General features: G+C 44.0%; 2 protein-coding genes across 4 annotated transcripts in view; one reads left to right on the forward strand and one right to left on the reverse strand.

The window, feature by feature from the left end:
* The window catches only part of Vangl1 (VANGL planar cell polarity protein 1), a 52628-nt gene extending 37320 nt beyond the window's left edge, over positions 1–15308 (forward strand). For both annotated transcript variants that reach the window (XM_004853791.4, XM_004853792.4), the window contains exons 6-8: positions 191–323; positions 3577–3811; positions 8419–15308. In XM_004853791.4, the coding sequence (XP_004853848.2) occupies positions 191–323; positions 3577–3811; positions 8419–8679 (629 nt within the window). In that variant the 3' untranslated portion in view covers positions 8680–15308. The remainder of the gene's footprint in view (positions 1–190; positions 324–3576; positions 3812–8418) is intronic.
* Positions 15309–19431: 4123 nt separating this feature from the next.
* The window catches only part of Casq2 (calsequestrin 2), a 63836-nt gene continuing 58756 nt past the window's right edge, over positions 19432–24511 (reverse strand). For both annotated transcript variants that reach the window (XM_021265740.2, XM_004853793.3), the window contains 3 exons: positions 23569–23669; positions 21744–21818; positions 19432–20680 (listed from right to left, as the gene is read on the reverse strand). In XM_021265740.2, the coding sequence (XP_021121399.2) occupies positions 20474–20680; positions 21744–21818; positions 23569–23669 (383 nt within the window). In that variant the 3' untranslated portion in view covers positions 19432–20473. The remainder of the gene's footprint in view (positions 20681–21743; positions 21819–23568; positions 23670–24511) is intronic.

A 24511-nucleotide genomic window follows, 5' to 3' on the forward strand; every position in this document is an offset into this window, starting at 1 on the left:
TTGTGTCAGGAGATTTCCTGGCTCTCTTGCTGTGGCCGTAGGGAATGTGGAATCCTCCCTCCTGGGAAGATACTGTTAGGATTTTTGTGTTTGCTTCATGGGGGGTGGGTGGACAGTACTGGTACTTTCTGCTCCGTTGCCAGCGCCTTGGTATTAAAGCTGTGCTCCTCCCATCATCTTTTCCCCAAAGGCCCCAGTAACAATGCCACTGGTCAGTCCCGGGCTATGATTGCTGCAGCCGCCCGGCGCAGGGACTCAAGCCACAATGAGTTGTATTACGAAGAGGCTGAGCATGAGCGTCGGGTAAAGAAGCGGAGAGCAAGGTATGTGGCCCACCCACCCCCAAGCACCTCTTTCTTTCTTTTTTTTTTTCATTGCCAAGATGAAGCTTTTGTTTACAAATATGACTACTGTGGGCCCTTGGAGTGCACCTGGCTCAGGTGTTCCCTTCACAAGAAGGGCTTGTTAACCTAGATCATAGGCTCAGGGCCCACTCACAAAGGTCACGATGCCATTTCCGTAGTTCTGGCGTGGGACTGGAAGTTTGCATTTCTAACGGATTCCCAGGTGATGCTGCTGCTGGTCTGTGGCCCACACTTGGAGTAGGCCTGTCCTACCCCCTCAACCCTTGCTGATTTTCCACATCTGCTCCTGTTAATTAGAGAAAGAGGACAACGGTGGTGTATTAATCAGCTTTCTGTCACAGTGACAAAGTACCTGACATAAATCAACTTTAAAGAGAAAGGATATATCTTGCCTTACAGTTTCAGTTCATTGTCAGCTGGCTCCATTGCCTCAGGCCTATGGCAAGGCAGAAAGAAGCATCCTGGTGGAAGCAGTGGTAGAGGAAAAGTACTCATCTGTGGCAGCCGTAAAGTGAGGCATTGGGGGGGAATTAGAGATATGCTCTTCCATGTTGTGTCCAGTGACCTGGACAGTGTTCCTTCAGGTGGCCCTTTTCTCCTAACAGCCTATTCAGCTGTTAATCCATCAATGAGGTTGATGGCCCTGTGATCCAGCTACCTTCTAGAAGGCCTCTTCCTCTGAATACATGAGCCTTTGGGGGGCCATCTTTGATTCAAACCGCATTATTCTGCCTATGGCCCCCAGATATGGTCCATATCTGTCTCATTATGGCAAATGCATTCAGTCCATCTCCAGAAGTTGGACAATAGTTCTAGTATTTTTCAAAAGTCCAAATTCAGTCTTCTCTCAGACTCAAGGAAAGCTCTTAGCTGTGAGCTTTTGTGAAAATCAAAAAGTAAGTTACATACTTTCAAGATACAATGATGCAGAGTAAACATTCCCATTGCAAAAGGGAGGAATGGGGACCTAAAAAGGAGAGATGGGACTCAAGCAAGACCAAATCCAAGCAGGATAAACATTAAATCCTGTAGCTTCATATCCAGCAGCCAGGGCATATTGTAGCATGATGTGAGCTCCAAAGGGCTTGGGTATTTCTGCTGCTGTGGTATTGCTGGTTGTAACCCACCTGGCATCTCTCTTGAGCTGACTCTGACCACTGCCTGCTGCTTTTCTCAGCAGACATACAGTGTTCTTGGTATCTCTACCTTCCCAGAATTTCCACTGCAGTTTCACTTTGACTATTATACCTTCATGCATTGACTCCTCAGACACTGCCTATAGGGATGCTGCCAATACCTGGTCTTCCAGACCTTCCTTTGAAATCTTGGGGGAAGCTTCCATGACCCCATAACTATTGCATTCTGCATGCCTGCAAAACCAGAATCATGTAAATGATGCCAAGATTTGCCACTAACTGGAGCAGTTGCTGGGTCTACTGGGACCCTGGATGCAGTGGCCTCTCAGGTTGAGCCTGAATGGCAGAACACAGTGAAATGAATACTTGGGAAGCAACTTCCTAGGTGTCCCTGCAGGAACAGGGCATGCTGGTTCTCTCTTGTCAAAAGAGCCTTTCAAATGAATTCATACTTTTACCCCTGTAAGACTGCAATGGGTCAGGGCTGGATCAATTCTTGAGATGTCCTCAGGGCATCTTTCTTGTGTCCCAGTGCAAAACACTTAGCACTTTTTTCTTAATGGCACTAATCTTTTCAGCCACCTTCCTTGGCCCCAGCTTTGAATGCACTTCTGGACAAACTGCAAGTTTGTCTAATCTCTCCACTCTGCTTTTTCCTAATGATTCATATTTAAATGAGGCTAAGGGCAGCTGGCAATACACATGCCACTGCCTGAAGATTTTGCTGCCCTGAAATTTCCTTTGCCAGATTAGTCTGTCATTTTAAAATTCAGTCTCATGGTCTCAGGACATGGACAAAATGTCGACAAGTTCTTTGCCAGAATGTAATCTGCATGGCCTTCAGTACAATTCCCACTGGAGCTCTTATCCCCACCTGAAACCTCATGAGCACATTCCCATGGGCATTCTGGTCTTCTGAGTCTGCACCATAATTGCTCATTAAGCTCCGCATATGACATTCCAAGGCTTCTCTGGTGAGCATCTCCAAACTCTTCCAAACTCATTTCACAAACCGACTCCAAAGGTTTCTGAACTACGCGGTCAGGTATAGTCGTAGCAATGGCTTCACTTCTCAGTACCAGTTTTCTGTGTTCGTCAGCTTTCCATCACTGTAGTGAAACACCTCACATAAATCAATTTGAAAGAGGAAAGATTTATTTCAGTTCATGGTTTCACAGGTTTCAGCATGGCCAGCCAGCTGCATTTGCTTTAAGCAGGTGGTGTGGCAGAAACGTCATGGTTGATGGGCCGGGGATTTAGCTCAGTGGTTCTGCCCCCTGCCTTGCAAGCACAAGGACCGGAGTTCAATCCCGGATACCAAAAACGAAAGAAACCTTGTGGTGGAAGAGGGTGGCTGCTCACCTCGTGGCAGCCAGGAAGCAGACAGGAAGAGAGAAGGGGGCTGGGGACAAGATAATCCCTTTCAGGACATGCCTGCAGTGACCCACCTCCTTCAGCAAGCCCACACTTCCTAACAGACCGTTTAGCTATGAGCTCAGTGCATCGAGGAGGTTAGTGCCCCCATGGTCCACTTTCCACAGCCCCACCTCTGAACCCGTGATCCTTTTGAGGACAGTTTTGACCCAAATCGTAGCAGGTCCTTTCCGTATGTGTGTTACACCCCTTCCTTCCTTCCTTTTCCTGGGAGCCCCTGGACCAGGTAGAGTGGGTGACTGGGTCTGGGGGGATCATTCTCTGCTTCTTTGTAAGCTGCTTCTGCTCACTAGCTCTCTCTGTGTACACAGAGCTCTTTTAGGCAGTGTTTTGAGGGCCCTCCAAACCCTTTAAAGCTGAACTTTCTTTGTCAACATGAAAAATTGATTGGAGGTTCCCAAGCTCATTAGTAGCAGAACTGAGAAGAGAGTTCGTCTCCCAGCCCTAGGGTCCTCATCCCACATCTTATTTTTACTCTTAATTCTTTCTCTCTCCCCCAACCCTTTGGAGGGCAGTATGGTCAAGCCTTGGGCAAGTTAGTGGCAGGATCAGCTTGGGCCGTGGCCCTCCAAGCCCCGAGAGACTGTTCTCAAGCACCCTGATGGGTTCCCCCTGATGACTGTGTCATTGTCACTTCCCAGGCTGGTGGTGGCCGTGGAAGAAGCATTCATCCATATCCAGCGTCTACAGGCCGAGGAGCAGCAGAAAGCCCCAGGGGAGGTAATGGACCCCAGGGAAGCAGCACAGGCCATCTTCCCATCCATGGCCAGGGCACTCCAGAAGTACCTGCGAACCACTCGGCAGCAGCACTACCACAGCATGGAGAGCATCCTGCAGCACCTGGCCTTCTGCATCACCAACAGCATGACCCCCAAGGTGCGATGTGCGGCCCGCTGTCAGCCCCACTGGTCATCAGGCTTGGCTGGTCACATTTAGAGTGTTATTGATTGAGCATCCTTGTCTGAAATACTTAGAACCAGAAGTGTTTCCGGTATGACATTATTTTCAGGTTTCAGAATATTTGCATGTGTACAATGAGATACTCTTGGGCTAAGACCCAAGTCTGAATATGAAATTCACTGAGCTTCATATACACTTCACACACATAGACATAAAGTATTTTTAGTAATTTTGTTTATGGAACAGAGTTTGTGTGCATTGAGCATATATAGTGTCATGCTGATGCCCCAAAAATTGGAGGTTTGGGAACATTTTAGATTTAAAACTTTTAGATTAGGGAATGCTCAACCTGTACCAGAAATGATAAAATCAAAGGCTTCTCAAAAACATCAAGTGATAAGAATTGGTGATTCATACTTACTGTACCCCAGTGCAGTTGTTTTTAAGTGCCTTTCAGAGGCCTCTAGTTCTAACAGAGGAGAGAATCTCACCTATTAGCAGTGTGCATAATGGATACCCTGTGGTTGCTGGAGCTGAACTGACTCATTCTAAGCTGGCTCTTTCACCAGCTAGCTTACAACCTTAGGGAAATGGCTTACTGGCTCTCGGCCTCATTTTCCTAACCTGTAAACTGAGGATGGTAATAATGCCTACCTCATTTCGTCATTTTGGAAGCTAAAATAAATTAATTCATGTAAAATGCTGAAAATAGTACCTATCATATGATAAAGACTGACTGAATAGCTACTGTTATGGTAGAAATAATGCCATCACTATGTTAGGCGTTTTGGATTTGCAGATTTAGTTTTATTTAATGGTCTTTTGGATTATGACATAAGCATACTTTTTGAGTTATTACAAGAAGTATCTTTGTATCTAGTAGAGGGGGGTGGCCAAGGAGGCAAAATAGATTAAGGATGTAGCAAATGGTATCTTATCAGAGAATAGTGGGTTCACATCCTGGCTCTACCACTAAATTGGCACAAGTTACACTGTTTCCTCTTTTATAAAATGGAGGTATTACTGAAATCTCCCCAGTGGGGTTGTTGTATAAGAATGGCATTACATATGGCAATAGGGTGTATAAATCACATGGTAGAGAGTGAACGAGCTCAGCTTTAATGTACATTAGCATTTTAGCATCAGCTTTAATGGAACATTTAGCAGCCATTTTTAATAAGGACCATGTTGTATATCACACTATGTATGTATCCTGAGCTTACATCATCAGTCCTGCAACCCTTAGGAGAAGTGCTATGGAAATATTCAGTAAGAAACCCTAAGCCTTTCCATATTCTTTGACTTAGTAAACCCTCTGTTAAAAATATTCAGCATAATCAGATATACAGCCAGCTCTCCAAATCTGTGGGTTCCACATCTGCAGATGCCACCAGCCACAGATGGAAAACATTTTGGCAGGAGGGAATACATCCATCTGAACATAGAGACTTTTTTCTTGTTATTCCCTAAACAATTTGGTATAGCACCCATTTACATAGCATTTACATTCTGTTGGGTTTTATAAGTAATCGAGAGATGAATTAAAATATACAGGAGGATGTGCATAGGTTATATGCAAAAAGTATGTCATTTTGTATGAGGGACTTGGGGATACTTGGATCTTAGTATACGGGGGGATCCTAGAAACAGTCCTTCTATGGACACCTGGGGACTATTGTATAGTATACAAATGTATACAAAGGGATTTAAAAAAAATTTTTGCATGGTAACCTCTAAGAATTCCAAACTGAAAAGAATTAAAACTAAATCAATGACTTACAAGTTATAGTATATCACTTGTTGAAATATGGAGAGAAAATCCTTGAGCACTAAGTTATAAAACAGAATACAAAGAGATACCAACACTGGGTGTAAGGAAGGAAAATATTACTGGCATGTACAGACTGATGGCTTGAACCATGAGAACAGTTTTCATTTTCAAGATTCAAGAGTTTCCTGATTGCTTCCTGTTTCATTTACAAATGTATACTTTTCTGTATTAAAAATAATAGCCTTAGAATAAAAACCCAAACATTAAAGAAAAATTTACTGTAGAAAGTGACATTTCCATTGCCCTCACCACCCCAGCAGTTCTTTCTGCTAAGGAGTTGTTATATATTCTTTTAGAAGTACGTGTGCATTTTTTTAGAAACTAGAAATGGAAAATCAGAAATGGGATCATACTGTCTATGTATATATTTTGGAAACTTCCTTTTCTTCTCTTAAAGCTCCTTGACTCTTTCCATGTCAGTAAAGAACAGACTTCACTCATACAGATCTGACATGCCGATCTAACTCATTCCCTCTTAATTGCTATATCTTATTCCACCAAGTCCTGTGATTTGCTTAGGTTGGTGCATATTAGGTTCATTGGCCGAAACCAGAGGCCCTTCTTGTGAATCAGCTTTTATTGGTACCCAGCCACACCCTGTGCATTACCTGCCAGTGTCTGCTTTCACTCTGTATCAGCACAGTTGAGTAGTTATGACAGCGTGTTGCTTGCAGAGCTGAACATATTTACATTTATAGAAAAGTCTGTCATCCTCTGTCCTAACAGCTTGGCAGTGAACATCTTTTTTTATATGTATTTATGCAAGTATTTCGTTTCTGAAGGATAAATTTCTAGTGGAGGAACAGCTGGATCAAAGTTACAGATTCTGCCTGGTTGTCCTGCTCAGGGCTGTTACCATTTCATACTATTCCCTCTGGCAGCGGAGACTTTTTCCCCACATTCTTGGCAGCATGGATGTTGTCATTCTTTTTAATCATTTCCTATCTAGAGGAGGAAATATTTTAATATATATTTCTTTAGTTATTAATGTGATAGAAAATTTTTCATGTTAATTTTCCATTAAGTTATTCTACAAATTATTTAATTTTTCTCAGTCTTGAATTACTTCTTTTTCACATGATTCATAGGAGCTATTTTTATATTAGAGGTACATAAGTAGGTAAAGCTCTACTTTCTCCCTTAGAAGAGATCCCCTCACCCCATAAGAAATAATATACCTGGCAATAGCAGCAAGGTGTGGATGGAAGGGGTTCCTGCTTTAAAACTCTCCTTGGCCTCTGTCTAGGACCAGATTGATTTGCCCCAATGTTTTTCTACCTGTGTTACTGGCCCTTTTCTTCTTCTTCTCACAGCTAAATCATTGTTGTATATTTAATTCACATGCCTTGAGCTCCTAGTCCGTACCAGGCACATTGGAAATTCAGATTTTGAAAATAGAAAACATAGTTCCTTTTTCTAGAGGAGAGTGAAGTCTAGTATGGGAAAAAGGCAAGGAAGTCAACAATAATAGGTCTAAAAGTAAAATATCACAGGAGATCATGCGATCGATTATAAAATGTTTGAGGAGCACATATTAATATGTGTGAGAGGTTCAGGGAGGTGGTTTGAGATTTGAAGGTCAAGAAGGAATTTGTAGAACAGTGTGTAGGAGGCGGAATGGCACATGTGAAGATGTCATGCGATCAGCAAACTCAAGCGAGGTAGATGCCTCTGGAACAAGAACTCAGGACAGGGAGGGGGACATTGCCTTGTTCGTCCCGTGGGCTGGCCGTGTGTGCACACGGTTCACCATGAAATAATCATCACTCACTCTGATTGTGCTTACTCTACACCAGGCAGAGCTAAGTGCTTCCTGAGCTCTAGTCCTTCCAGTATTAGAGTTTGTTCATATTAAGCCCTGCAATGTGTGCTTTCCATTGCTGTGACAAAGTAGCTGAGAAAAACCGTTTAAAAGGGGGAAAGATTTATTTTGGATCATGGATTCAGAAGATTCAGTCCATGGTCACTTGGCGCTGTTGTTTCTGGGTCTGTGTTGAGGCAGAACATCATGGCGGATGGGGTATGCAACAGGAAAGCTGCTCACCTGATGGCAGCCAGGAAGCAGAGAAGAAGAGTGGAAGGAGTCAGGGTCCCCATGTGCTCCTCAAGGACGTGTCCGCACTGGGCTTTCTCTAGCTGGGTACCACCTCCCAGTGGCCCCATCAGCTGGAGACCAGGCCTTCATCGCAGAGCTTTTGGGGGAGATTTCAGATCCAAAGAATAAGAGTGGTACTTATCTCTACTTACAGACAAGATAAATAACTCATGCAGAGTCAGTGCCAGCAAGTGGTAGAGCAGGCACATTTTTCGATGCAAGTACCATCCTGTGTTGATTCACCAAGCATGCTCTGAGTATTCCCTTGTGCCTGCTCCCCAAGGAGCTTTCCATTTGGTTGGCAGAGAGAGAGGAGCACATACAGTGGGCCCCTGCCCTTCGAGGAGAGGTGCGTCAGTGACAGTGTCCACCCACCCCCATTTGTTTGCCTCTGGGTACCTCCAGTTCACCTCTGGTTGGGAATTGGCAAAAGAGATTGAGGAAGGCCAAGAAGCCTTCCCACCCAGCAGGGAGGTACGAGAGGAGGAAATTCAGTGTGGTAAGATGGGCTCTGGCTGAAGACCTTTGGTGCCTTGGGAACCATTTCCCTATATATAAGGGTAGCCCCTGGCAGGACGCCCCCACCCCATGTGTCTTTCTTCCCTAATGTGCTTTCTCCATGTTGTTTCTTCCCTAATGCTCTTTCTTCACTTTCAGGCCTTCCTAGAACGATACCTCAGTGCAGGCCCCACCTTGCAGTATGACAAGGACCGCTGGCTCTCTACGCAGTGGAGACTTATCAGTGAGGAGGCTGTGACTAACGGGTTACAGGACGGAACTGTTTTTGTCCTTAAATGCTTGGACTTCAGCCTCATTGTCAATGTGAAGAAAATTCCATTCATCATCCTCTCTGAAGAGTTTATAGACCCCAAGTCTCACAAGTTTGTCCTTCGCTTACAGTCTGAGACATCAGTTTAAAAGTTCTATATTTGTGGCTTTATTAAAAAAAAAGAATATAGAGAGAGATATATATGTCCAGAGGGGTGTCTTTTTTCTACATGTTTTTATTCTTCATTGCTGACTGAAGCTGGCAGATGATAGACCAGTATCCTTTGACCATCTGCACTTTATTTGGAAGGACGCAGGAGATGTCCACCTCGACAGAGTGACCGGTGGCATCTTCACTTTGGAAGGTGGGACTTCTGGAGAAGCCGATGCTGTAAACCAAAGCGGAGCTGTTATGTCCTTGGGAGCCTCGCCTTACGACTAGTCCCTGACTCAGCCCGTCCCATAGCCCCATCACTTCTGGTCGACCGCCTTGAAGATTCTAGGGGACCCATCTCTCCTCTGTTCCAGGAACCCGGACACTGCACCTCCGTGTGCATGCGCATGTGTCATCATCTGCATCACCGGATTCCCTGTGGGAGTTGGAGCTGTTTAGGAGATGCCTGCCTTCACCTTTGCTCTTTGTTGCCTTAGATTCCTCAGAGAAAGATCCCAACAAAAAATTCACACTATCAGGTTACAGCTATTAAGTGATTCACTTTTGTTTTTTCCCAAAGAGAAACCTACCTGCCATGTCTCTGTCTGATCCTGTTCGGCTCCTAGGCCTGGGACTTCCCACCCTGGCTCCGGTCCACCCCATCCACCTGAGCAGACTCCCCACAGCCCCTCCTGATGTGCAGCTCTAGCCAGAGCTGCTGGACCCGGCTCTCCATGTGTGCCCCGCAAGCCCTCTGCACAGTCTGGATGCCACCCATCCTAGACTGTCCCATTGGGAAGTATTGTGTGGCCTACCAGATAGAAGACGGGAGAGCCAGCCAGCTGGAATGCCTCTTTTAGGCTGCAGCCAAAGCTTACCCAACCCAGTCCTCCCCCTGCACCATACCGAGCAGGGGGAACTAACACTGTGACTCTGGGGTTGGCAGGTGCCTCTTGGAGCCATCTGATTTCCCAGGGAGGTGAGTCGTCACGAAGCTTATCCCAAGCTGCCCTGCCGAGGGAGACCAAACAGTGCCAACCACGCTGGCGGCTACTGCTGTCCAGCCCTGTGTTTTCTAATCACTGTCACTGTGCACCTTATCACCTCAGCCACTTACTACCAGGAGCGGGGCTGGCATGGCTTCTCCAAGCTTTCAGTCCTTGGTCACATGGAGGCGAGTAGATGCTGTGGAGTTTGGAGAAAGGAGAATAGGGAGCCAGTCTCCTGGGTTGGAATGGTTCTTCTGTGATCTGTTTCCTATGGGCCACATCCTACACCTTGCAGTGGGTAATCTTTGCCTCTCTTTGCCTTCCTATGTCTGCAGCAAACCTTTAAAAAGTGTTCACTCTCTCAGATCTTTATGATAGTTACCTTGCTTCAGGATGATGCTATCAAATGCTCTCTGTGTATGTGTATATAACCTTATTGTCTTATGCATTCCACAAGTGGTACAGTGTCTCGTGTGCCATTTTAAAAATCATGGTTGGCTTTGGGTGTTTTAGTACACCTGTACTGAGAAAGCAAACATTATTCTTGAATCAACAGCCTTCAGCTAAAAAAGATGCATTGGAGGAGAAAGAAAGAAGGGGAAACCCAAGGTGTGGCATGGAGCCAAGATGTACTGTCCAGTGTCACAGTTCCGTTTATGAAAACCACATATCATGTAACCATGGTGCTTTTGTTCTTAGTTTTTGCCTCTAGCTCCCTTCAGACTGGAAGTTCCTTATGACATCTTTCTCAGGAAATACTTTGGGAGATAGGGTAAGGAGCAGTGAATGTGTGTGAAACTTTGACTGGGTAAAGGGGCTAATGTCCCAGACTACTTGCTGCACATAAATGCGGTGCAGTTGGAAGTGCTGTATTTGTAAAACAATAATGACACTGTTCATCAGCATCGAAAAATACTGTGCTTCCAGCCCTATCTTAAATTGCCAGTCCAGAAGGGGTTGCGTTAGATTCATTCACTATTGCGCGTACGTTCCCAGGAGGTGAAGATAGGTTTAAACTAAAGAATTTATTTTCTCTTTTTCTCTGACTCTTTGCATAGAAGAATGTCAGACTTTCCGAAATTACTGTTTCTTTTTAAATTGGATATCGATTTTTTTAACACTAACTTTGTATTGAGTGCATTTTGAAGGAATAACAAAATCAAACACAGGAGTCTTGTAAAGCCTTTGCACTTTCAACCTCCAAAGAGTTACTGGTGCAGTGGGAGCCAGGTAAATGGCTTTTAAAAAAAGTAAGGCTGCAGAAAGCTGAACCACACAATTGAACACAGTAAAGTTTTATGCCAGTTCTTGGAACCTGTAGGCCATACTTTGTAAAGGGGGTAAACTGTACCCTAAGGCTAGTAAAATGTGTGTTTGTATTAGAGGAGACAGGATCTCATTTATCTTAAATGTTTATAGATTTTCTGTAGCTTTCAACTTAAGTTATTAAAATTCTAACATGAACTGTGAAAGGGGAACTTAATGAGGAGTGTAGGTCTGAGATTGCTGTCTTCCCTGGTGGTGTTGTAACCAGTAGATAATGTTTGTTCATAAGTGTGTGCTTGTAAAAACATGGCAGTTTTTTAATAGAACGTGAAGTGAATGTTAAAATTAAAAAGTGCATTCTGGGAGTTGGGATTTTAAGGTTATGTAGTTCATCCATCCTTTGAATTATCCATTAAGTCAAAATGCATAAGCCCTTTGCTAAAGTTCATAAAGTAAGCCCTAGAGAATGCTCAACCGCCAATTTTTTGTCCAGCTATTATTACCTCCCTTTCTTCCTCTTGGTCTTTCCCCTTTGAAATGTACAAAAAGGACAGATTCTTTTCAGCAAAGCATGAGAGTAGATGGCTCTGGTGTGTTTACCACATTGCAGTTCATTGCAGGAGTTTGAGACTCCTTTTTAATGGAGGGCCTGGCCGTGTTGGTGTGTTGGGTAGGGAAGGGGTGCTAAGCCTGCCCCTCTCCCTGCAGTCTGTGGTGGCCCTTGGCTCTCTTTAGCATCTCATTGTGTTCAGTGTGGGTATGTATAAAGTGGCTGTAGTTTTGCAAGATGCCACCAGCATATTGGACTAACAAATGGATCACCAGCCCATGGACTGAGTGTTCCAGTCCCCCAGTGAAACTGACAAAGTTGGGTCCTTGCCTGGCCCCTGCTGTGGAAGGCTCCTTGCGTGAGGATGCATATTTGAGTGTGGATGTCTGTGTCCGTGTCTGTGAGCATGTTTCTGAATGTGTGAGGGTGTATATGTTTCTACATTTGCCCTGTGTGTGGGGATTTCCCAAGCTCCTGGCTTTTGGAAGGCGATTCTAAAACCAGTTTCTTCTTCCTCCCCTACTTTATTCCTTTCCCTGAGTTATGCTGGCTTCTCACCCAGGAGTAATGGGCTCAGCAATATCTCCTGGACACCCGCTGTCCTGCAGCCATGCCCATGCTCTTCTGTCTTGCTTTAGGACCCTGTGACCCAGAACAGCAAGAAACAAAGAAAGGTCAAGATCTGTGAGAATTACTGCTCAAACTTCACTACCCTGGAAGCCTTACTATATATATATATCTTAATATAACTCAGATAAAAAGAAAAGGAAAACCAATGATTGGTTGCTAAAAGCACAGAAATGTTAACATATTTATTTAACTAGTCCTGCAGCAGAGACTCGATTGTAAAGTGATGTATTTCTGGGTTGTATTTGTGCTTTATGGATCTTGTTACATACAAAAAAGAAATCACCACTGTGAATTTATTACTGTATAACTTTGTCATATTCCATGATAGATAAAACATGGGCTATTAAGCCCATAGTACACTTCTTGAATGATATTCAGCATAGCTGAGTCAAGGCAGGTTAGGTACTTCATCAAGCCACTGTATTATGCTTTAATCAAAAAGATACTCAGTTAAAATTTTGGATCCCATTTGACAAAGCATTGTATTTTGGTCATGGAAGGAAGGGAAGTGTACTAACACATTTTTAAGGTATTTTGTGTCAGATACTTACTGCTCTACACACCTTTTAATTCCCAGTTCTTTTGAGGTAGGCATTATCTGCTTTACAGGTGAGAAAAAGGAAGATCTGACTCTTGGCTAGTATATGGAATTTCAGAGAAGTGTTTTATTCTGGTCTCTCTGCCCACTTCACCTTGAAGCAGGATGTAGGGTCTGACATTTCTGGATGCAGAGGAGGGACCTAGAGACACCATCTTGAATCAGGACCCAAGGCGGGGTGTTCATGGGAGATGGGACTGCTTCTTTCACTTTGGGTCTATACCCTGTGGTCTCTCAGGACACTTCTCCAGCATACCAGCAGGTTTCCGGGGATAGGGGGAAGAACCTGAGAATGACCTTTCTCCCAGGAAAGCCCAGCCCTGTCAGTGTTGCAGCTGCTGCAAGACCCAGAGGTGCCATGTTCCCGCAGACACCCTGTGCTCTTGTCTCTCCTACTCTCTGCCGCTCCTGCTGATGTGGACAGAATGTGCATGGGCCTTAGGCTTGAGGGAGGAGTGGTAGGGGCCTGAGCTGGCCTCTTGCTGGTTTAGGGCCAGGTCCACTCCCTTCTGCAGGGGAAGGAAGGAGAAGAGTATCTGTAGGCTGCCCTGGGAGGCCTGGAGCTGGAGGTTCTCCTGTATCCTCGACAGCATGTTCTCAGCAAGCCATTTGAGCCCAGTTTCCCTGAACTTGCCCTCAGAACTCTGGGAAGAGTTCCTCTATTCTGCTGTCTGAGTTTTCATTCATGTGTGCATAAACCATCTTTCTCTGTCCTAATGTTTCAGTGGAAGATGAGAAAGAGTGGCACTCACGTCCCTCAGCCGTGCTTCTCATTAGGAAGTTGAGATTTCAAAGTGAGGGGGCAGAAATGCAAAACTACTGAGTAAATTTAGATCTTAGGACTCAGTCCTTTTCACTAGGACCTGTCCAGTATCCCGTTGGGTAACCCAGTTTGTTTTGCCTGTGAAATAAATCTCTTTGGAGGGCTGTTAGAGGGTCTCTCCAAACCTATAGACTCCTAAAGTCCCAGCAGCAGGGGGCAGGTTACTTGCATTATGGTGCTGAGAGTCCACAGTTGATGTCTCTCAGAAACAGCAGTGTTCTGTCTTTGTCTTAGTGGAATAAAGACATTTATTTTAGCCTTGGGGACAAATGCAACAACCCCCCAGGCTTTTATCTTAAGGGTGACTTTGGTTCATCTTTTGGCACTGAAACAGTACTGGGATGCATATTTGAATGTACAGTTGTCTGGTTTTGTGGGTCTGGATTTATGTGAGCTTTCACTTGTGGCTAGGAGTGTTCATTGTGAAACTGCTTAGCATTTAGGTATTTTAAACCCTACACAGCCCTTAGCCTAGAAGAGCACTGTCATCTGAGAGCACTGAGACTGTCTCAGGGAATTAGTTGTGCGGATCTGAGATGCAGACGATAAGTTCAGTTCAGCTCATGTATAGGGCATTCGAACCTGTGTGTCATCACTGTGGGTGTAGGCGAGGAAGGAAATGTGGCCAGTGCTTTCTTGTGTCAGTGCCCCTCGGTTGTAGGAGTAATGAAATCTTACCATTGGTCATCATTCTTTTTTTTTTCCTTTCAAAAGGAACATAAAAAAATCTAAACTTTAATTATATTTTTGTTTCCAGGGCTAGAGATCAAACCCAGGAGCTTGAATGTGCTAGGCAAGTGCTCTACCACTGAGCTATATCTCAAGCTCTCTTTTGTTTTATTTTGAAATAGGGTCTCACCTTGTTGCCCAGGCTGAACTCGAACTCATGGTCCTCCTGCCTCAGCCTTCCAAGTAATTGGGAATACAGGTGTGTGCCACTGCCAGTTCATTTCTTATTTTTACAGTAGATTCATTCTAGGTTTTAATTAAATGGCAAACTCCTCTGGTCTAAATTATGCCATGCTTAACCAAATTTAATTTGCAAGATACCATTCATGAACTGTTTCATAGAGAACCTGGCACCAGCAAGGATGAGATGGGGAACATAAACTGACTCTCTGGGGCAGTGAATTTAACGCATTTCTTGGATGTCTGCATCCTCAATGAAGGTGTTAGTGAGAAAACCAGAGAGGCCTGGGCCAGGTCTTACTTGAGAGGTTATTTCACAATTGCCTTTGTTAGCAAGACTTTACAGTTTTGAATTTTGAGTGCAGCATTCATCCAGAAAGTTCAGTGATGAAACCATCAGTCTCTGTGTGCTGGAGTCAACTGTGAAAAAGTGATTGGATTCCTTTTGTGCTGTTTCTGATTACTAGTTACTACTGCATGTTACCAGGAAGGACATGTTTGCTAACTAACCTCTGCTTACCTGTCACCAAATGCGTATGACAGTCTAAGTAATGTGTTGCTGTATTAACTGGGCGTGGGCTCTAGTGGGACATTTCTGAACATGTGAGTGAATTACACTACCAGCAACCATCCGTACAAGTCCATTTTCCTATTTCCATAAAGTTTATGCTATGAAACTTCTTCTCACTGTGATAGGATCTGTCATGGACACAGTGTTCCTGGTATCTAAGTTATTTTGTTCTCTTTTGGGTCCTCCAGTTATAGCCCTTCTCCATCCCAATTAACTATAACACATTTTTTAAACACGTTATGTTTTTTATACTGTAAACTTGAAAAATAAATTGAAATCCCAAATTGTATATTGTTTCTTTTCTGTGTGATTATTTCAACCTAAAAAGTTGGGTTTTTTTAAGGAACATTTTCACTCTTGTACAATTTTGATTTAAGGACAACCTGTCATGTTTTTATGAAAACTCATCATGATAGGTTGGGAAAGTAGAATTACCATTGTAACAAAACTACCATTGCCATTCATTTTATGGGGACAAAAGTGTTCTAAATGAGTAGATAACTAGAGATGAAGTTCTTGGCCTTTAAAATTTGGAAATGAAGCAGACCTTTTAAATTAATCAAGTGAAAAAGATTATTTGAGTCAAGTAAAGAGAGAAGAGTATCAGATCCTGTTTGGGGTGAGGAGCAAGTATTGGCTTGTTTTTGTGAGTGGCTGGCAATTAAATTTAAAGTATTGACTTATTCCAGGTCTACTCAAAGGGAAAATGATCATTTGACAAAGAAATGTTGATGACCACCTTCTGCTAACCTGAGCTATTCTTTACCTGCATGGAATGCTGATAGCATACAACTCATACTAGTTACAACGACGAGAATCAGAACAATAAACTGAATAAATTCATAATATAGATTATTGATAAACCCTTTGGGCCAAGATGTGCATAGTTCATAAATGCAAAACCAAACTCTGGTAGAGAAAAGATTAAAGCCATATGCAGACGTAAACCAAAGGCTCTCTTTTTTATTCATTACCTATAATATAGCTATAGAATTTGCAAGAATTTTGAGAATCTCAGTTGATAAAATATGAGATTATGGAAGTGGAGTAAGGGATATCAGGATGAGACCAGGTAAAGCCCAGAGCCTGAGTCAGGGCCCACTGGCACTAGAGTGTGTGGGCAGCAGCCTGATTTTTGAGGGATGTTAGTGTCCATGTCGCAAGCACCCTCTTAGTGAACTGGAGCTGAGAGATCAGATGAAAGATTGAAAATGTCCCAAATGAGCGCAGTAATGGCGGGAAGAGAAGAGGGCGGGGCTTACTCCCCATTGGGTGTAGGTGTGAGAGGGTCTTACAACTTAAAGTCCCTAGACTTCTGGCTGAAACGCTGCCAGAGGGAAGTGTCTCACCTCTGTCCCCTGCATCTGTGAAGAGGACCTTTTTCAAAGCACTCCTGCCCTGATTCCTTATCTGATTAGAAGCAACCATTGTTGGTGCATTTTTTTCTCAGGGTGAAGCTCATAGTGAGGGTCTAGTCTTTTTTTTTTTTTTGGTACTGGGGATCGAACTTGGGACCTTGCACTTGCAAGGCAGGTGGCAGCACCACTGAGCTAAATCCCTGGCCCCATGGGTCCAGTCTTTTGCTCCCACCGAGAAACAATAGCTTGAGTCTTTTCCACACATTTTGCGGGAGCTGCACTTGGAGGCCAGAAGCTGGGAGCCTATTCCCCTGACCTTTAGGGTCCCCAGTAATACTTTTCCATAATAATTGTGATATCTTAGACTTTCTTTCTTCCTTTCTTTTTTTCTTTCTCTTTTTCCTTTCCTTTTTCTTTTTCCAGGACTGGGGATTAAATTCAAAGCCTTCCCACTAAGCTATTATCTCTAGAGCCCCTTATGTTGTATGTATGTATGTATGTATGTATTTATGAAAGAGGCTAAGTTGCTAAGTTGCCTGGACTAGACTTGAATTTGTGATCTTCCTGTCTCAGCCTCCCAGAGTACTGAGACTACAAGCATGTGCCACCATGCCCAACTTGTGCTAACATTTTGACCTAATTTCTCCCTTGGTTCAGATTTTCAGAAAAGGGGGCTAATTGCTAAAGGCACCCCTTAAGAGCCCCAAAGTTTTGTTGGTCTGATGCGCAGGTGGGACACACAGAGGGAGCTGGCCAGGGGCAGCAGACGAGGGCTTGGGACTCATCCAGCCATAGACCGGAGAGGAGTGGAGGGAGTGGGAAGAGCATGGTCCTCACCCTGGCTGGAGTCAGTCCACGGCGACTCTGGAGATGGTCAGTGCCCAGCTCTGGAGATGGCACATTGGTAGCTCTGAGTTTTCTAAAATTAGCTCGAGCGTGAGCCTGATGCTTACTGAGCAGGCCTGAGAAAACCTAGTGAAAGTGCTAAGTTTTCAGACAGAGCCTCGGGGATCAGCATTTATGAGGAATTTGTGTGTCTGAGTTCGTAGAGACAGTTGAGCAAAGATCTTTTGATAATGTCCTATAATACTAGTAGCAGGATGGTGATATTATTAACAAGATTGGCTTCCGGGGTGATACAAACAAGGGAGTACATAGGACACAAATGTGTTCCAGAAAAGACAAGCTCATCTCAAGTTCTGAGATGATTTCTAACAGAAATACATTGAAAATGGTCATGGGGCCTGTAAAACAAAATGAATCTTACTTTTTAAAATACCAAGATGGCCAGATCTTGCACTTCTAATTAGCCTATCTTTCCAATATTGTTTGTTTATGATATCTTCCGAATGAAAGGAGAAAGGACATTTGGTTTAAGCAATAAAAAAGGTTATGGGAAATTTACTTGAGATCATCTTTGGACACTATCTTTAAAAATGCAATTCTTTGTTCCTTAATTTAAGGCATTGAAGTCTTTATAAATAGACATATGGAGTTAGACGGTATTTACACTTCTTCAAAGTGGGTGTGTGACCCTGGGAAAATTACTGGAGCCTTGTGCATCTCACCCAGTTTCCTGATCTGTAAAGAAGACAATAACAAGACATACCCCATAAGCCTTTATGAGGATTAAACGAGATAACATATGTAAAGCACTTAGCATAGTGTTCCAGGCACACATAGATGTTCAATAATTATCACCTTAAAAGGTTTAAAGTAATAACTAAGTAGTAGTATTGCTTACAGACACAATCCACTTTGCCCCGGTGCACTATAACAGAATTTAACTTAATGCACATTTCTCAGACCCCTGGGAACAAGGGAATTTTCCTGAACTTGCAAACAGACTGCTTTCTTGATGGACTGCACTCATGGGCTACATGAAAGGTTAGCACCAGGCACTGCTTTGGAGGTGCTTCTCCCAAGAGCTTACTAGAGGTGCATCTGGGCCTGGGTGCACAGCTGGAGAAGCAGCTGCCTGGCTTTATAGGGAGAAAAATACTAATTTCTAGATGACCCTGTGTGTAGACTGACATGGCTCCCTGACCCTGTTCATGTTAAAGCCTCAGCCCAGAATGTGACTATATGTCTGTATGTGGAGATAGAGCCTGGAAGGTGGTAATGAACGTTAAGTCATGGGATGGTGTCCCTTACTGATAGGATGGGTATCCTTGTAAGAGACACTAGAGTGTGCCTGTGTGCGCCTGCCCATTCCCCTAGGAAGAGTTGGTGCGAGGACCCAGTGAGAAACCAGGAAGAGAGCTCTCACCAGGAACCCATCTAGCTGGCAGCTGTGGGAAAACAAGCTTCTGTTGTTTATGCCACCCAGTCAGTGATATTCAGCCCAAGCAAACTGATTCACCTCATAAGCTCTGTTGGCCAACAAACAGCGATAGGGAATTATAGCTGTTCTGATTAATTATTCATGTCTCAACTCCATAAATGAGTACCTGCTTTGTGATAGGTAAAGTAATAGGTGGTGGAAATACAAAGATAAGTAAATTTCTTGCATTGAAGGAGCCTACAATTCAGTGGAAGGACAAACCTGTTATAATGTAGATGATGGGCCATGACCCAGAGCATACACAAAATGCTGTGGGAAGAGAGAGGAATAGGGTATTTTCATGGCATCTAGATAATTGTATAGAGGGTGGTATCACTTATCCAAACTGGGACCTCATAGACAGGAGGAGAAGTTGAGTGGGGGAAGGTAGGAGTTCAGGTTTTGTTATGTCGAGTTTGAAGTGCTTGAATAGCACTCAAACCATGACGTGAAAAGGCAGTTGAGTGAGTAGGTCTAAAACCAAGGCAAAAGGCCAATGTTAGAGGCCCACATTTGGAGCCATTAGTGCACAGGTAATAGTTCACAGGAACAGATGATAGTGCCTTAGAAGAGTATGCGGAGTTGAGAAACACTGCAAATGCCAACATTTGGAGGTCAGGCCAATGAAGAGAGGCCTGAAAAGAAAACAGAGAAAGAATAGAGAAGTAGGATTAAAGCCAGATGAGAATGAAAAACCAAAGACCAGAAAAACCAAGATAGGATTTTCAAGATGGTCTCAAATTTTCAGAATATGAGTTTAATGGCAGAGTTAGTTAGCTATTATTCCACAAAAGGATTGCCATAGTTTCAAAAAGAACTTGCCCAGATTCATATGTTAACAGATTGAAAAAAATAAATTAGAACTATATACTGCACACTCAATGCTAACACTACAAAGCACAATGAACTTTTAGTCCAGAAGGCACATTGGAGTTGGTTTTTTTTCAGTGTTTCAGGGCATCATTATGAACTCCAATTTTTGTTGCCCTGGTCAACTGTGGGAGTGCTGATAAATGGAGAGTTATTGACTACTGGATAAGGCAAATTTTAAATAAGAAGGCTCACTAGCAGTGACAGAGAAGGGGTATTCAGTTCCCAGCTCAGGCTGGGAGGTCAGCTGACTTATTTGGAGATGTGAGCCTATCCCCATCTGAAAAATTAAGAGCTTTTAGTCCTTTGTCTCCCTGCCCCCAGCTGCTGGTGAATATGAGACTTGTCACATAGCCAGAAGTTAACCACCCATCTCAGGATCCTGATATGCTAGAAATGTTGGGGACACCTACACAAGGCCTCTCAATAGATATCAAAAGGCTTGGAGATGAGATCACTGATGTTCTAGATATGGGCATAAATTGACTAATCATCTGTTTTGCCAGGGCCCTCCAGGCTTCTGAGTTAGCAAATTATTGGTTCTGTGACCATCATAGTCAAAGACAACAAGTAAACTTGAGTAGAGGTGTTAAGGGATTGTCCCCAGACAGCCCAATTCTGGCACTGCTGTGACTCCATGATGATGTAATGAAGAACAAGAGAAGTGTTCCATGACGATCAAGACAAGCCGACAGGGCACCCATTCCCCTCCTGTCCCTGCTAAGTGGGATTGCTGGATTTGGAAAGGCATTTGCTCTTGATGAGAAAGGAGTGAGAAAATATGTTGGAAGAGGAAAGGAACTGACTGAGTGTGGGGCAGGGCTGCTTGCTGCCACCATGGTCTGTCTCTATGGTAGTGGATAGCTGTGATTTTGTTTACATTAGAATCATTTGCAGTTGGATCTATTCATCATCATCACTGTCTTCATTATCCTCTTCATCAGAATTATCATCATCTTCATCATCGTCATCATCATCATCTTCTTCATCTTCATTGTCATCATCTTCAGTGTTGATCTTTCCAGAAAGCACATCCTCAATCCAGTCTTCCAGCTCCTCCGCTGTGGGTAGATCATCGTCATCTAAAATCTCCATCCAGACACTGTCAGCCTGTAGTGAGGGACAGAGTGAATGGGTAAGTGAATGAATGAAGGTTGTGCCAGACCACAGGCTTCTGAGCTGTGCTGAGCAAGCCCCCAGTTTCCTACACCTATGCGGCATATGTGCCCATTGTTAAAGTTGCAGAATGATATGCACATATCCTATGTGTGTAATAAGAGGAAATATGGATCCCACTACCCATACATATGCTACCATAGATTACTTAGGGATAAGTACAAGACAGTGAGAAAAACTTTTCCTTTGCACTTATACTATTCTATCTTTAAATGTTTTAATTTTAACCTATTTTTAAAATGACTATTTTTAAAGTTGTTTACAAAACAAATAAATGTAGAGTTCCCCACATGGTTGAACATTTACCAATGGGCAAAAGGACATGGCTAACTGGCCACTGTCTATAAGACAGTCTACCATAATTAATTCTGGCTCTAATGGTCCTTTGTGAGTACCCCTTTTTATCCACTGTTTCCCTGGTTGTATCTGTGCCCACTTCTGTTTTGTTTTGGTGGATTTGCATCAGATGCCTGGACCGAGGACCGAAATTCTTTACACTCTGCCAGTCCATCTCCCTGGCCTTTCCCACCCTCAGATGGACGATGGACAGTGCCTAACCCCGAGGAACCCCCTTCCTTGTGCAGGCTTTTTATCCTTCCCTCCTGTGGGCCTGCTGTTTCCCTGCAAGGGTTTCTGAGCCACAGCTGCACCCATTATGCAGTGACAGCTTCAGGTGTGGGTTTTCTTGTATAAAAAGACCTTGCTCTTGGGTTTTTAGAGAATTTTCTTGGGTAAAAAGTTCTAGATCTGTGAGTTGGATCAGGCTGGCCCCATAAGCAAGGAAACGAACCCATGGAGGAAAGGCATAGAAACAGAGTAGGCCTGGCTCAGAGACCATGACTGGGCCATGCTGGCAAGTTTCTGTGTTCAGACAGGCCCAGGGGTTCTCCTTGTTTCTGAAGGAGCTGGGTTCCTAAGGATCTCACACTTGGGGCTGCAGTGCAGCCAACAGGGCTGGGTGAAGGGGCCTGAGCAAGCTTGCATAGGAGACACTCACATCTGTCACGTTCACCACCCCAATCTGTGGCTTGAACAGGTCAATCTTGAAGGTCTTCTCCCAGTAGGGAACAAGCTGTGGCAACACAGAATCAGATTAGACAGCAGGCAGAGGGCATCCCCGGTGAAAGCTGCTTTTTGGGGGACTCACCTGCCATTCTACCACAGTAACTGGGTCACCACTGGCGGAAGGTCTTTGGGCTCTTAAGAAATTGCAGACTTGGCCCAACCCTCAAGTACTTTAGCCATTAAATAAAAGATGTCATTGCACAAACTATGAAAAATACAATATAAAAGCTTGTACAACTGTAAGGAAAAATGTTACAGAGATGACCCAATGATGATTCCCAAATTACTTGTGGCTCTTGTATTCTTTATCGATGGTGAAAGAGCCATTTTCCTCCCTTGCTCTTTCAATGTCCCATGTTTAAAGTTCCCAATCTCATGCCACTCTGCTACATGAGATGACTGGGAAAGTAAGTCTCTCAGGAAAATGTGGGGCCGGCTAGGGACTGGGATACTCAAGAATCTGAAAATTGGAAGAGTCTCAAGGTTATTCCTTTGCAGAAACCAAGGCAAACATGTAGAACTGGCCAGGAGAATTTCAGACCATTTGCAAACTAATGTAACAATATGGTGCCTGTAAACTGGAAATGCAACCTGACAGGAGCTAAATTTTTTTAAAAATGTCTCATATATAGCCTTACATGGGCATGACTTTCTTATAATTGCCCTGAATTATGACATTGGCCTCCAGTGTCATGGAAATCTCTGCCTTTTATTCACCCATTCTCTATGTAGCACGGGGCATCAGGACCCTTGAGATCGCTAAAACCCCTCCACTTTCCCTTTGATTATAGTATCATCAGTCATGATCCAAAAACGAATAATAATCCCTTAATGATAAAACTGATAAGAATAACTAAACTTTTACTACTTACCAGTAGTTCGCTCTGCCGGAAGCAATCAATAAACCAAGATCTGGTATTGACAGACCTCGACTGGAATATCCCGTCTACTGTATACTAGCTTCAATCCCACCAGCTGTCGTTCTTTTCCTCTATCTGATATGGATTCTAATAGTGCCTGTGTCATAGGGCTTTAAGGGGATTATCTGTGATGATGCATATAAACAACCTGCTCTAGTTCCAGACATACAGTAGAGGATATTAGCTCTGCCCATTATCATTATTACTGAGGTTGTACAAATTCTGTCATCCTGTTTTAAAACTAAGTACAATCAAAGCCTTCTGGCCATTGATCATCCAGCCTGGCTAACTTTGGACTGTAAAAGTTCATATATTTGAAACATGTGCTGGGTACGAAGCCAGGTCCTGGGGAGCACAGTATGGAAAGGAAAGGCAGGGTTTTTGCTCTCAAAGAGGCTTCTCCTTCTCTCCACCAAGTTCTTAGCTCTATGAAAAACATTTCTCTCTGTTTTCTATTACTGAGTAATTCAGGTTGCCTCAGAATGAAGGTCCCTACCCAGTAAACGAAACAAGAGCAGAGAGGGTTGGTGGTGGGCTAAGAGGCAACTATGGAGCTGCTGGTAGGAGGACTCCACTCAGCTGAGCGGGGTGGGCCCCGCGGAGAGTCCCCAATACTTGGTCTCTAGGGAGTGAGAACAGTAGCAAGTCTAATCATTTCAGTGACTGTACCAGGCCAAGTTCAGTGTGGTCAGGGCCTCCCACACTGCATGGAGTGGCCCCGGTTTCCTCAAGTGCTTTGCCTAGCTCATCACCTCCTTCCTGCTGAGGGCCTCGTGCTAAACATGACGGTGGAATGTGAAGGGCAGCAGAGATGGGGTCCTGGCCAGAGCCACTCACCAGAGGAAAGTCATCCGGGTCAATCCACACAATGCTCAGATCAGGATTGTCGGTGTTGTCCCGGGCCACCTGTTTCAGGATCTCCAGGAACTCATAGCCATCTGAAGTAGGATTCAAGGAGGTTAAGTAACTCCTGAGCGAACATGGCTTCTTTTCATGGGCAGAGTGGCAGCGTGGTTTTTCCACGAGGGTTTCTTGGGCTCTTTGGTGTACACCCTCAATTACAGGATTAGTCTATAAGATGAGTCAGAGGAGAGCTCCAACCACAAAGCAGCTTATACAAAGGAAACACTACAGATTCTGAATAAAGAAATTGAAAGGTCTCAGGGAACTGGCTGGTTTCTAACTGGAAGCCAAGGTGCATTTATTTGTCAGCATTGTCTCAGTGCAAAAGGTCAGTCCCAAATGAGAGGACTGCCTGTCCTCATGGCCCTTGGTGGTTTCTTAGAGTGTGTGCTGTCCCCCAGAGTGCTCCACAGCCTCTGCTCTGTGGACCGAGACCATTTAAGTCTGGCCCTTTGGTTCTCTGCAACCTGAGATTCCTCAAACCTTCACACTAAGTGCACTTCTGATCCACGGTCATCTCCTAGCTGTGGGATGGTAAAGGGGGCTCCCCTTCCCTCCCTCACCAGGTCAGGCTACTCTGGCCTCCCTCTATTTAGTCAGCAGCCTTCAGTGCCCCAGGGAGGAATGATTCATAGGAAAAGCAGAGACAAGACTTCTAAGCTTCAAGGTTAAACCTTGGAGGAAAACTGGAAGCACACGATTTTTGTCATAAACAAAAATTTTGAAAAAAAATTTAGTAAGAGATAGTAAACTGTAAGCCCTTGACACCATTCCCCCAATCCCAGCAAGAACAGAGACGAGTGTTTAGATTCTGACAGGTCCCAGAGGACATAAGCTGTGTGTGTGTGTGTGTGTACCTGTAGGAACACAAACCATG

This window comes from Heterocephalus glaber, unplaced genomic scaffold (genome assembly GCF_053883595.1).
Source record: "Heterocephalus glaber isolate CG9 unplaced genomic scaffold, H.glaber_assembly_v1.0 deba00001442, whole genome shotgun sequence".
Classification (NCBI taxonomy): domain Eukaryota; kingdom Metazoa; phylum Chordata; class Mammalia; order Rodentia; family Bathyergidae; genus Heterocephalus; species Heterocephalus glaber.